Raw genomic sequence first — 13,090 nt, forward strand, 5'->3', positions numbered from 1 at the left:
GTTCACTTAATATTCGCAGAGTTGGAACCTGTTACAAAGCTTAGCCCTTTTGTTGTGCAGACTTTCTTCACAATAACACCTATTTACTTCCGGATACAGGCAGTTAGTTCGCATGAATATGATAGAAAAACACCATTCCATAATCTTTTTTTGATGCATGGCGCACAGAGTTCTTTATTTGACCAAATTGCAAACTCAAAGTATGCCGTAGAGTCCCCAAAACCTAAACTCGTGTTCGTGACGTGTAGTTGTGTACCTCAGTGTAACTATGCAGGCATTTTAAATTACTCAGACTGTTCGTGCCAAGTGTTGCAGGAAGTTTAAGAAATGGCTTTGAGAAGTTGATTGTCAGGCAGTCAGTTTCACAGGAAACCCATGTTTCGTGGTGCTTTTTGTTCTCTGCAGGTGTGTTTGGATGTGCTGGGGTTAACACTAGATTGTACAGGCTTACACAGCTCTTATTTGTATGTGCTAACAGTGCTCAGTACTTGAATTACAAAAATACAGCAAAGTACTGACACCTTACGTATTTTATATCTTTTTGAGGGGGCGCATTTATTGTGCTCTGAGAGGGTAGCTGAGTGGTATTGGTGGCAAAGCTTTTCTTTTTACTCCCAGACAGTAAGGGCAGAAATAAAATACATCCTGTGGTTCTGCAACAGCAAGCCAGGTTGTTGCTGTTACATGAAGTGTAAAAGAAATTAGAAATGCTGTCTTGCACCAGCACTGCATCCACTTGGTTCATTTCTGTTTATTTGTAGCTCACTTAGGTAGAGCAGTTCAGCAGATGGGAAGCATTGGTTTTGTTTTTTATTTGACTGAGGGAAAAATACCCTAGAATGCCTCAGATCAGTTTCCTTCAGGAGCAGGTTATTTGTAAAATAACATTTGATTCAAGATAAAATCTTGATTTACTTTCACCTGGTTATATTTTTAGATTATTTGGCTCTTGAGGGCATCATAAATAGAGACTTCTCTTCCAGCGTAGAGACTCTGGGGAGGAGCAGGAAGAATTAAAAGCAAAAACCTTGAGTGAAGTCCTTCTGAAGGAAAGCCATAGACCTGCTGTGTTTCATTGGAGCTTAGGTCACCCCTGTTGAGAGGTAAAGGCTTTTGCAGAGTTCAGAGTGAGGCGTTTTGGGTGTGGAAGAATTATGGAGAAAATGGAGTGTTTGTGGTAAATTATCAGCTTTCCCAGAAGCACAGATGGGCGGCCAGCACTGAGAGCCATGTCAGGCGCGAGCAGAATCAGGTAACCATCCAAGTGTTCCCCTGCTCCAAGTCAGGAACATAACAGGCAGCTGCTGGGGGAGATTTAATGACGGTTTGGTGAGTAAGGCACCCGCCCTGCAGCCGTGCAGTCCCTTTGAACATAGGTACATCAGCAGAGGGACGCGCTTTGAACTTGATTGCATCTGTCTGCGTTGTCTGGGTCGCTTGGTAATATCGTTCTGTAACCAGCCTGTTGGCTGGGGAGCTCTAGCCTGGATGTTGGGGCAGAAACATGCAGACACAGTGAAGCTTAGGCAGGACTGTGGGCACAGTGCAGATGCAGAGTAGCGTTACAGGGGGCTGTGAATCTTTCCTGGCACGGGAGATGTGAGCGCAGGGGCATTCTGACTTTGTTTTAGGTATCATTTGCATGGAGTGGTAGCAATGAAGGCTGAGTACGCAAATAGTGACATGCCGGCTGAGGAGGCCAGGGAGAAATTCCTGCCCAGGGAGATGGTGCCCCTGTGGGCTGGGAGGCAGGGCTGGCGGCGTGGCTCAGCGCCTGCTGCTTGGGCAGCGCTGTGCTGCACGAGCCTTCCTGGAGAAGGATATGGGGAAGGAAGGCAAAGGAGAAGCGATGAGGTTTTGGTCGAGTGTCTAGAAATCTGGCAACTGACAGAAGGAACTTTCTGAAAGCATGATGATTTAATTAATTTAGTGACAGTGCAGCTATCTGAAGAGTGAGGGGAGAAACACAGCTTTTGGTGGCTTCTAGTTGCTATTGGGAATTTCAGCTCAGAGACAGAAGCAGGTTTTTAGATATGTTTTGTACTTTTTCACTATAGGGTGAAAAGTGTACATTTCGCATGCCCCTCTTATGGTCTGGGTTTTGATTTGCCTGTTGGAATTGAGAATAAAATGCCTATCTTCTATAAATTAAAAATGAACGTAACCAATTATGCCATAAAAAGATCTTTAAATCTGTGTAGTAATTGAAGCAATATATAGGGTTTTCAGTTAATTTTGTGGTAATCTTTCTCCACGTGAGATTGTCTCTTCTACTGGAAAACTAAAAGTGGCTCTTTATGGAGCGATCAGCATCCCCATCCCAGCCATTCTGCAGGATTTCCATGGAGATGTCTGAATGCCCTTTTCTCATTCTTTTGAAAATAGCTTATCGTTTTTTTAAGAGGTTTTAGAGCAGCACTGGGGAGTTTTTAGTGTGTCTTTTTCTTCTTGACAGCCACAAGTATTAAAGAGAGACTCCATGCTAGAGAAAAGCCATACATTTTTCCACATGAATGGAAAACAGAAGGACAACATGGATCTCACAGCTCTTTCAGATTTTGAGTTTCTAGTTTCTGCTCGTCTCATGTCTGTGCAATACTTTGTATTTCTTCTTACACATTAGTAGTATAAACCTATGGGTTGTTCTCATTTTTATTTAAGCGATGGGAAAATTTAATTGTCAGATCTGTAGCTGACAACATAGGATGTTGATTTAAAAGAGGAGGTGTTAGTCTGCAGGCATTAGGCAGAGGGCGAGATAGCTGTTCTGTCTGTGCTCCACTGAAATTAAATATGTCTGAAAGGTTCATGACGACTAAAGATACCAGCAAAAAAGACTTGTATTCTTCATGAGCCCCTTGCTTTTATTACAGGCATGGGTAAGGTCCTACCGTGTTTTCCTTTAGGCTTTTTTGTTTTACTTAACAGGAGAGGTGCGTTACAAAGATGTCTGTTAGTCACATATGCAGCCAGACAGTTGTTTTTAAAATGAGGGAAAAGCCTACACAGAGCAGATGTGTGAGTGTGCTTTAACCATAGCTTGAAAAGCAATCTGTTCATGCTCCTGTGTTGGATTGCCACTTGGAGCTCCACGCCGTTGTGAAAAGCTGCTTAGGGTGCTCTGGCTTCTGTTAACCTGCGCTGAGCCTCGCTGCACCGCTGCTGCTCCCGGTGCTGCTCCGTGGGGTCGAGCCAGCTGCTGCCTCCCTTCATGTGGGTGCCGGCGGTCTCGTCCTCCGCCCTGCATCTTTTCGGTTCTGTTGAACAGTGAGAAGCAAATGGCTGCAACAGCCGGGGATTGCCTCCCTGCCTCGGTGCCGGAGCAGCGTTAGCAGCCTGGTTACAGCTCGCACTGCGTCAGCCGTGCTCCACACCCCGCGCCGTCAGCTGACCGGCCTCCTGCAGCACCAGTGCAGCAGCAGACTGCAGACGCTGCTGGGGAAGCCCATGTTTGCCATCCCGGGCTGTAGATTTCTCCTCTTGCAGCTGTCCTGTTGGTATGCATAATTGATAATCACAGCTGGAGGGTAGATCACTGGGAGAGATGGACAGTCAGCCGAGCAGTTGGAAGGATAAGGGTATTTGTTCTTTTACCTTTTTTCCTTTTTTTTTTTTTTTTTTTTTTTTAAGCTAAAGATGCTGCGGGTTGCTTTTAACAAACGGTATTTGTAGCATGTATTTGATGGTGAAATGTATCTGAAGATGTAAGTTCTGTTTGTAGTATATGTAAAAATTGTAAAAGCTGTAGGTTAGAATGGATAAATATGAGCAATGCAGAAAGAATAAATTATTTATGTAGATGAAATAGCTTGTGTGGCACTGCAGATCTTCTCCAGTCCTACAGAATGTATTAAAGAACAGCTTATTTTGGTATGCATTGCACAAATACCAGCATAGTCTGATTTTAGTTGTTGAAATTCCTAGGTTATTAATAATTTAATAATATTAACCATTAGCTCAAAAGAATCTCATGTTTGCAGGTCATGCAGCTCAGTAATTTTATGAGGAGAAATTGCATGCAGGCTATAGCAGGCTGTTTTTTTTTTTTTCCCTTTGGTATATACCATGTTTGGGGTCTACTGTTAATTGTGTTTGCTTAGGATTTTTTGTAATTCTGTTGGATTCTAGGTAAAACTGTGCTAGATTTTGAGAACTTAAAGGTCTAATATCAAATTGTTTCAGGTAAATAAGTAGCTAGCCTTAAATTAGCGTGGTGCTGACCTTTGTTCCTGTAACCACCAATGGGAGATCACCATTGTAAATCTCTGTGGATCTCTGTGATTAGTGCTCAGTGTGTAAGAGTTTAAGCCTTATTCAAATACATAATCTTCAAACTTTATCAACAAGACAAGCTTTAAAAAATTTTAATTATCTCTGGATACTAAACTTCTTAAAGGTCCCTGTCGTGCTTGGTACTTGTATTTAGGAAGTTTTCCTCTTCTTTAAAACTATTGTTTCAAATTTGCGTTTTTTTGTTTTTTTTTTCCCTCCTCAGGCAAAATTGCCAGCTGTCTAGAATCTGTAAAATGCTCTATCAAAATTTAAATATGTAGAAAAAAAGTGCTGCAGGTGAAAATTCTTTGCCCTGAAGACAACCATTCTCAGTTGTAAGCTTTCATTAAAGGGCTGTAAAATATTAGGAAAAAATACCCTGCAGTGTTTTGTAATATGTATTAATGTGTAATTATTTTAAATGTTCAGCGCTCCCTATGTCAGGCCTGAAATTCTTGGGTTTAAAAAACTGAAAAGAGGGTGGGGTTGGAAGAATTCTGTGAAAATTGAACGAGTTACCTTTGGGCACTTTGGCCCCATTTTCAGGCTTTCTTTTGCAACCCAACGAGCAGGATTGGCTGTAGTCCGTCCCTCACTGCAACCGAAAGCAGGCGTTTCCTAACCCAGAATTCAAGGCCTTGAGAATAATAGAGTCTTTCTTGGATTAAAATTAATGAGTTGTCAATCATGAGCGTGCCTTTATCGCACAGGAGGGTACTCAGGGGGTTACGCCAAGCCCTGTAAGCTGTGAGCTGCTACTGCATGGAGGGGAGATGAGCTGTGGGGAGGCCAGTGGCCTGGGGTCTGCGGGCTTCTATGCAAAGCGTGGACCTGATGAGCATGTCCTGGGAGTGGTAACAAATGGGCAAAGCAAAACCAAAGCTGTCCTTCACGTATGTTTTGTGCTGGTTTGAAGAAGTGTTTTAAATTCCTCTTCTTGTTCTTACAGAATGGCATCCCGTTAGGTGGAGGAAGCTGTTTTCGTGCCTGTTTCTCCCTCCAAGGAAGTCCCTACTGCTTTGAGGTTTAATTATAATACAACTGGTATAGTCAGGGTCTGTAAGAAAATGGAAGCAGAGCAAGAAGGTTTTCTGGGGAAGCAGAACAGTCTGGTTCCTCTCCTTTTGTGACTGTGCAGTGTGGTTTCTGTTAAGATTTATTTATGAAGAGATGAAGAAGTCCTCTTTCATGTTTTCTTACTTTGTTAGGTCAGGCTCCAGCGGTGTGGAAAATGATGGGTAAAGTTCAGGGATCTATGACACTATTCGCCTTGCCACAAAATAAATATGGAAGCAAATATTGCAACATGCTTTTTTCCAGGCTTAAAAATAAACTTTAAAAAATGAAGTAACAATCAAATCTAAAATCAGAGAAGAGCCAAAAGTATGGTTCATAGATTTTCCACCTAGAGCACTACTTTCTACTTAAAATAATCTTAAACTTGTTTTTGATATGCATGTTTCTTCTGGTACAGCTGTAGTAATTGAGAAAGCAGCACAGTGATAGTGGTAAACTTCCCTAACCTGTGCTATTGATCATCGAGATAAGCAGGGTGAAATAAGTTTACCCTGGGGATGGCAACACTTTTATTTTTAGCACATTTAAAGACAGCCCCCATGGAGTAATCAGTACCGAAGTGTCTAGAATGGATTATTATTTTTTAATAATTTCAATGGGTTGTCAGGTTTTAATCGCTGAATAATGGTAATATAGGATGAACACCACAGCTGTACACCCAGGATATCCCAGGAGTATTTTATTTTATCATTTTTGATTTGTATACTGAAAATATCTCTGAGTTCTGGTTCAGATTTCATAAAAGGTGGAAAGGGTTGCATAGGCTCATGCAGCCTTTGATTTTTAAAAATTTCATGAGGAGTAAACAGGACTTCAAAATGGTTTCCTCAGTTCGTATGTTGTGCATGAGGGCATGCATCTGTGGGTGTACGATTAAGTAGAAATGAAAGAAAACGTACTGCAGTGGCTCAATTAAAACTGTTAGATAGTCTTTGCATTTGTGGGGTGGGTAACCCGGTAGTGTTGGACTTTATTTTCATTCTAGCATGTACTTTGTGGAATCTGTATCTTTTTTTCATTGCTGCGGATTGTGGGGCAGATGTGCCAGGTCTGAAAGGTGTATATGATCCAGGCTCACCGACTGACCTTTGGGCTGCAGGTAGACCCGTCGGTCCCGCTGGACTTGGTGCTTCTTTGTAGTGCCTCTCCTCAGGGCAGGGAAGGCTCTGTGGGTTGGAGCCGGCCCCACAAGCTTGGCACCACATGCAGTCATGCCATGACCACACTGTGTTTGCAGCTTGGGGCTGGTTTGGTGTTTGCTGACTTGGTGGTCAAGGTGATCGCAAGACCCATCTGGCTCCCAGCATCTGATCAGGGTAAAGTAGCCCCCTCTGTAACTGCTCCTGCTTACAATGGCAACCACAACTTGGAGGGAAAAAAAAAAAAAAAAGGTAACCTTGTCATTTTGATGTGGAAAGTCTTTAAAATGTGAAACTCGAGTGTGCTAATGGGGCCTGTGCTTGGAAGGCTTTGACCACCCATTGGGATGCATTTAAGACCTTCTCTGTAGTGTGATTGAAATTGCTTCAGGTGGGGTATTTCAGTACGTAGGCAATATCTGGCAGGACTGTAAGGTCAGGGATCTGCTCTGGTTTGGTTACCTGGGTGTAACATCACTCTCTGACTGCGTGCTGCTTGCAGTGTCTCCAGGTTAGCATTCCTGCCACTCCATCACCAGCAGCAAGTAGTGTCCTTCTAGCTGCCTTCCTGCAGCAAGGAGAAGCACAGGCTTCCCTTTCACGCAGATGTCTTTTCCAGCAGGCCCTCCAAACTAATGACCAGTTTTTTGGGGTGCCTCTGAGTCTGAACCTGAGCTGCTCCCCAGAGGTGAGTGCTCTAGGGCTCTGCAGGGCTATGGGCTGGCTGCTCGCTGCTCCACTCCTGACTTCTCGCTGGGGCTGGGGTTTTCCAGCCCAGTCTGCCCCCACAGCTGCTTGATCAAGCTTGGGAAGAGAAATGTGGCTTCAGACCTCGCCTGCCAGGTACTCTTCACGAAGGATCTGTGGAAATGTGAAATCACTGTCATAAGTGAATAAGAAGTTTAATTAAAGGAGCTGGAAAGTGCTGCTCTGAAAAGAAATTGGCAGCAATTTACCTACTGTGGTCCTCATGGTCATGATGACAGTTGTCCTTTAGCACCATAGATGCATTTGGGAGCTGCTTGTTCTCAGTGCTTGTATTCAACTTCTGTGTTAGTACAACGCTCTTCTTAACTTGATCCAGAAAAGGCTTCTATTTATGTGTCTAAGCTATTTTGACTATTATTTGAAGAATATAAGGATTTTCTGCTTGTGTTTCAGATTACAGAAAGATTCTAGTGTAACGGCTGTTGTTCACCCAATGCTTGTAAATCACACGCTGCTTGCGTTTTTTTTTAAATCTTCATTCTCCCGTTAGACAAATAGTCTTTATATGGTGCTGAAGCCCTTTGTTTGTTTGTTCTTAAAGGCTGCGTGCAGGGTAGTTGTTCATTGTAGGCACGCATCTCTGCCTGGCAGCTGCGTTCCAAGGACTTGGAGAGGGGCGGCTCCTGGCTGCGGGCTGCCAGCCTCCTGCTCCTGCCTGCGAGATTTCGCGCTCGCAGCGAGACGCAGCCAGCAGGCAGGCAGTTGCGTATATCTGCTGACCTTTGAACGCCCCAGCAGGAAGTGAAAAGGCGCTGGGTAGTCAGCTGTACAAGATCTGGGTGCATGCAAGCAAACTCAAGATGGATGCCAAAATTGGTTAGTCCCCCCCTGTTTTTTTTTTGGTTTGTTTCATGCGTGTGAGTTAAGCTCTGTTGTAGATCTTGAGGCTTTTAATTTCTCTTTCTAAAAAAAGAGTGGATTACTCGGTTCGTGTTTTTTTTTTTTTAAAGAGGATTGTCAGGTTAAATATATTAAACCACTATTTTTTGTCATCAAAAAACTGTATACAATGATTCCGTTTTAAGATAAATGTCTGTGAAAGAAAGCAGATACTTCAAAAATACAGTGATAAACCTGCTATCACGGCACTTGCTTTATAAGCAAAATGTAATTGGATGAGTTCTGCATGTAAGGCACGGATGCTAGCAGTACTATTTTTAGATATGCCAAGTGACAGTTCGTGCTTACCAAATGTAGGCAGCTGTTCTTGCTTTAGAATAGGCCTGGAATACTTGCATTAAATGCATGAGATTATAGTTTGTGTTGTATAAAATACAGCTTAAAACAGTTTCAGTGAGAAGAGGCATGCTCGGCAGTGCTGTTCTTGGGAGTCATTTTTTTGTTTGTTTTTTTTTTAATCTGCTGTGAATATCTTATGTTTAAGTTAACACCAGAAAGCTGCTTATAGTAATGCTTTTAACCTTTTCTTTTACTTTAGAAAGAAATGCAAATACCTGTTTCAGATCAATTGGGAAAAAAAATAAATCAATTTCACCATTTAGTCTCTGGACTAAAAATTACAATTCCATTTTTCAGGTGATATATAACACCAAATTTCCCTTTGAAGAATTCACTATGAAACAAGATACACATGTCGTGACATGGAGGTTGATTTGGTCGTTCTCCAAATGGAGTGGAGACAGAGTGACGGGGAAAAGTCTTCTTGTGCAGCTTAACTGTGGTCTGGGAGGTCCTAGCTTGGGGATTTTTCTTATTACTGAGAACAAAAGACTTGAAGATAGGTTGCTGGAAGCCATTTGGTGTTTATGGTGTGCTTTAATTCCAGCAATTTGTCTTTATTTCTCCCATTTTGGAAACTGTCATACAGATGAATTATTGTCTTCACATTTTTATAACTGGGTTCAGGTATAACACGCTACCAGTTGTAACACATGGTTTCCTATGAAGCAGGAAGAACCATCTACCAGCGTAGATGCTTTAAAATTGTGTTACAGAGAAGGGAGTATGGCATTGATAGAGCTAATGCCATCTGCGGAAGGAGAATATGGCCATGCTTAGTGTGTCACATGAGCGTCACCCTAATATTAATGTATGGATGCTCAAATTGCACCATTTAAAACTAAATATAGTTTCAGTATCTGAAGCAAATACTCAGGGTGAAAAATCAAAGATTTTTGCATGATTTAGGAGCAAAATGTCCACGAATGTTTTTTGGTCAAGACGATTTTTGAAAATCTCACCCAAGCGTTGGGGATACTTACGGCTCGGTTTTGGAAGGGCTCTTCAGTTCCCAGTGTTTTGTAGGCCATGCTCACAGCTTCATCCCTAGCCAACTTCTGCATGCTGAACTCGCTCATGTAAGGTGTACAGAGACCCGGACAGACACTTCTGTGATTAGAGACAAACAAACCAAATAAAAAGTTGTTCAATGTAGGGTTTATAGTTCATACCAAAGGAATTTTACCGAGACTTACTTTTTGTTTGATTGATTTTTACAAATAGTAAATAAAAGTACTTGTCTTGCCTTGGCTTAGAGCTTCATTTGTTTGACAGGGAAGATAGCAGTGCAGCTGTGTAGCACGAAGAGACCCAGATGAGTACCGGGTCTCTACGCTGGGCTGCAATTCGACGAGGACTTTAAACTGATGCTGTTCTGAGAGCAGCAGTGTCACCTCCTTTGGTCGGCTGCTCTATCTCTCACCCCATATGTCTGTGGGGTCACGTGGTGAACCGCATCCAGAATCTGATCTGGCCGACTGCTTCGTTGGTGTGTTGTTGTATTTGTCCCACTGGTTGTTGGCTGTGTGCAGAGAGCCAGGCTAGTTCTGTGCATGGCCCTGCAGAAGAAAGTAATGGGACTTGAGTGGAGGAGGGCTGAGACTGTTTCTTTCAAAAGCAGTTTTGGCTTATGACAAATTTAAAGTCTTTGTGTAACTATAACCCGACTGTAGAGCTTGATGAAATTTCTACCAATACAGTAATTTAAATATTTAGATAAAATATTTAGCATTACGAAAATGGCTTCCCTATGTTTCTCACCAGAGTTCTCGTTTTTGCAGTGCCTGCTGCTCAATGTGGTTTCCCTACAGAAATAATTAAGAAAGGACGTCAGCTTCTGAAACATGTGAAATTGCTCCAGTGGCGTTGTTGTGTTGTACCTACAAAAGGATTATGTAGTTGTTGCCCTAAAGAGTCTACTAAGTTGTTTAATGTTGGTGCATTAGCACACTTTCATCCTGCAAGAAATAATAATCGTACTGTTTTTGAATTGCTTTGTTTACAGGAATTTAGAGTAAGAATCCTGTTCTGAATTGTGATACACTATTTTACAGTTAACTTCTGCAATGTTCAGGACAGGATTACTAAGATTGTGTTGTAACAGTAGTAATTGTTCGTAATTTGTCTTGAGTTCTGCATTTAATAGCTCTTACATTACCACTATTAACAAGCAGTTTTGATGCAGAAGAGGAATTTATTCTCGTGAAGCCTAATCAGCTGTGGAAGTAGAAACCATGAAGAGTGAATTTTGTTGTGTTATCTCACCATGCAGTACAAAACTAGACCAGACTAGGTGATCCCGCACAGTTGTGTACAATGGAGAATGTGTTTGGTGGATTTCATGAACAAATTTTTTAACAAACTTCCCCCCCCATCCCCCCCCAAAACCAAACAAAAACAAGCCTGCAATTGATGCACTAAGCCATTACCTATGACTTACGCAAGGGTGTAGTTTGCTTTAAAAGGTGATGCTGAAAATGGCATAATACAGCATTCTCAGCTGACAGTCACTTAGGGAAAAAATAAACTTGGTTTATAAATGAGTATTTTGCATTTGTAGCACAGCAGATTTGTCCTGAATTGAAATTAGAGTGTGGTTAGTCTCTCTTAATGGCTCATTCTGTCACAACACCATATACTCCCAAGGGAACTTCTTCAGTCAAAAGGAAACAAAACAAACTGTTGATGCCTTTGCCTCTGTTGGACTTGCAATGATACCATGGCATAGGGATCTGTTAATGTCTGTGTCATTTGTCCTAACAGGGAATCAGAATTAACCTCTTCAGTAAGTGGCCTCCACAAAAATAAAATTAAATGAAGCGCAAACTGCTGTGGTTCTTATGCACAGCACAGCACTGCAGGTGAAGAGATTAATTCTGACATCGCTTAGGGGCAGAATTGTTCTTAAATTTTAGCAATTACATTTCAGGTAATCCGAACATCAATAATCCCAATAATCTGAAGTCCAATGCAAAAGCAGTGCTACAATAACCTATTTCTAGTTGTAATTTCAGCTCTCATTTGATAGTGATTGCGAGTTCCATTTGTGATGACTCTCAGCAGTCAAGTGAATGACATTCTCTGTTTTCATATGGATGCAAAAGGTATCTTGTACTAATTTCTTATCTTTTTTAATTTTTAGTTGTTGACCTCCTTTACTGGCGAGACATTAAGAAGACAGGAGTGGTGTTTGGTGCCAGCTTGTTCCTGCTGCTCTCGTTAACAGTGTTCAGCATCGTGAGCGTGACCGCTTACATTGCCTTGGCCCTGCTTTCTGTGACCATCAGCTTTAGGATATACAAGGGAGTCATCCAGGCAATCCAAAAGTCCGATGAAGGCCACCCGTTTAGGTGAGGTTTTTCTTATAATTAAGAAAAAATGTATGTTGTTTTGGGGCGCAGCACTGTTGGTGCTGTTATGAGCAGTAAATGACATATGCCATACTATGTTGCATAATAATGTAAATAGCCTCTGTACTGAAAAATCTGTCACCCAGCCTACGACTACACTGCTTTCAGTTTTTCTCAGGAGGCAAATACAGTGGAAAAGCAAATGAATTGAATGCTTGGTACAGGGGATTATCCTGGCACTGCTAGAGTGTCCTAATTTGCATTTAAAAAAAGAACAACAAAAAAACATATTCCAACCTAATGGAATAATGTGTGCATTTTGGAGTGGTGTAGTCTTCAGAATGTGAACCAGTGGCAGATGATGTACAAAATGTAAATATTACTTCAGCACTTCCAGTGCAATTTATTTAGTAAAAAAATAGAATAAATGTAGTAGGGGGTACTTGTATCTTTTTGAAACTTCAGGATACTCTTTAAATTATATATTAGCATGTAACAGCAGAGCTGTGTTCTCCATATGGAAGGCTGCCTTGTGATCAGCAGAATCCAGGTTCATTGCAGCCTGCCCAGATAAAAAAATCCAGAAACCTGGACTCTGAAGAAATTTCTAAGGATTGAGGAGTTTAATCGTAGGATTAAGTGGTTTTAAGTGGTTCTGCGTGATGAGCTAAGTCCTTGGGGTACACCATGTGTGCACTTCCCTGCAGGGGGGGATGCAGCATGCTTGGTAATCATACTCTAACTGTAGAGTACAGTGGTGCCCATTATTGCAGAGCTGCATCTTAAGAGACATAAATATATTGGTGGGTTAGACTAATTGCTAAGAGTGCATGCCAGCCGTAACCCACACTGCCAGCCGTAACCCACACTGCTCTTGCTTCTCTCCTTTTTTAACAAATTAAGTGGCTCAGTCTGAATTTCCCTTGCATCTTTCAGAAAATCCTGCTTGCCCTCCTATTTACAGCCCTCTTACTCATTTTGTGGTGTTTCCAGTCATTCTTTTTCTTCCTCTCATCTTTAGTAAGACGAAGTAAAATATTTTCTTGATTTTTTTTTTTTCCCCCTCTCTGTCTACATGTAGTGGCTCATTTAGCCAGTAGAAGTCAATCTCTACCTAAAACAACAGTGGGACAAAACTCTGAGGGGAAAAATATTTGTTTTCAAGCTTAGATTGATCTTAGAAAAAAATACATCTGGCCAATTGACAATAATATTCAGAATAGCAGCATGACATATATATCTTTT

At 41.7% G+C, this 13,090-nt stretch overlaps 1 protein-coding gene across 9 annotated transcripts in view; it reads left to right on the forward strand.

Moving 5' to 3' along the window:
- RTN4 (reticulon 4) overlaps positions 1-13,090 on the forward strand; it is a 48,221-nt gene that overhangs the window by 24,447 nt on the left and 10,684 nt on the right. For 7 of the 9 annotated variants that reach the window (XM_082758243.1, XM_082758248.1, XM_082758251.1 and 4 more), the window contains one exon: positions 11,638-11,845. In XM_082758243.1, the coding sequence (XP_082614369.1) occupies positions 11,638-11,845 (208 nt within the window). Of the gene's footprint in view, positions 1-3,403; positions 3,579-7,932; positions 8,073-11,637; positions 11,846-13,090 lie in introns of those variants that run through there. The other 2 variants (XM_082758249.1, XM_082758250.1) reach the window with 2 other exon arrangements.

Source organism: Aythya marila (assembly GCF_965140915.1).
Source record: "Aythya marila genome assembly, chromosome: 3".
NCBI lineage: Eukaryota > Metazoa > Chordata > Aves > Anseriformes > Anatidae > Aythya > Aythya marila.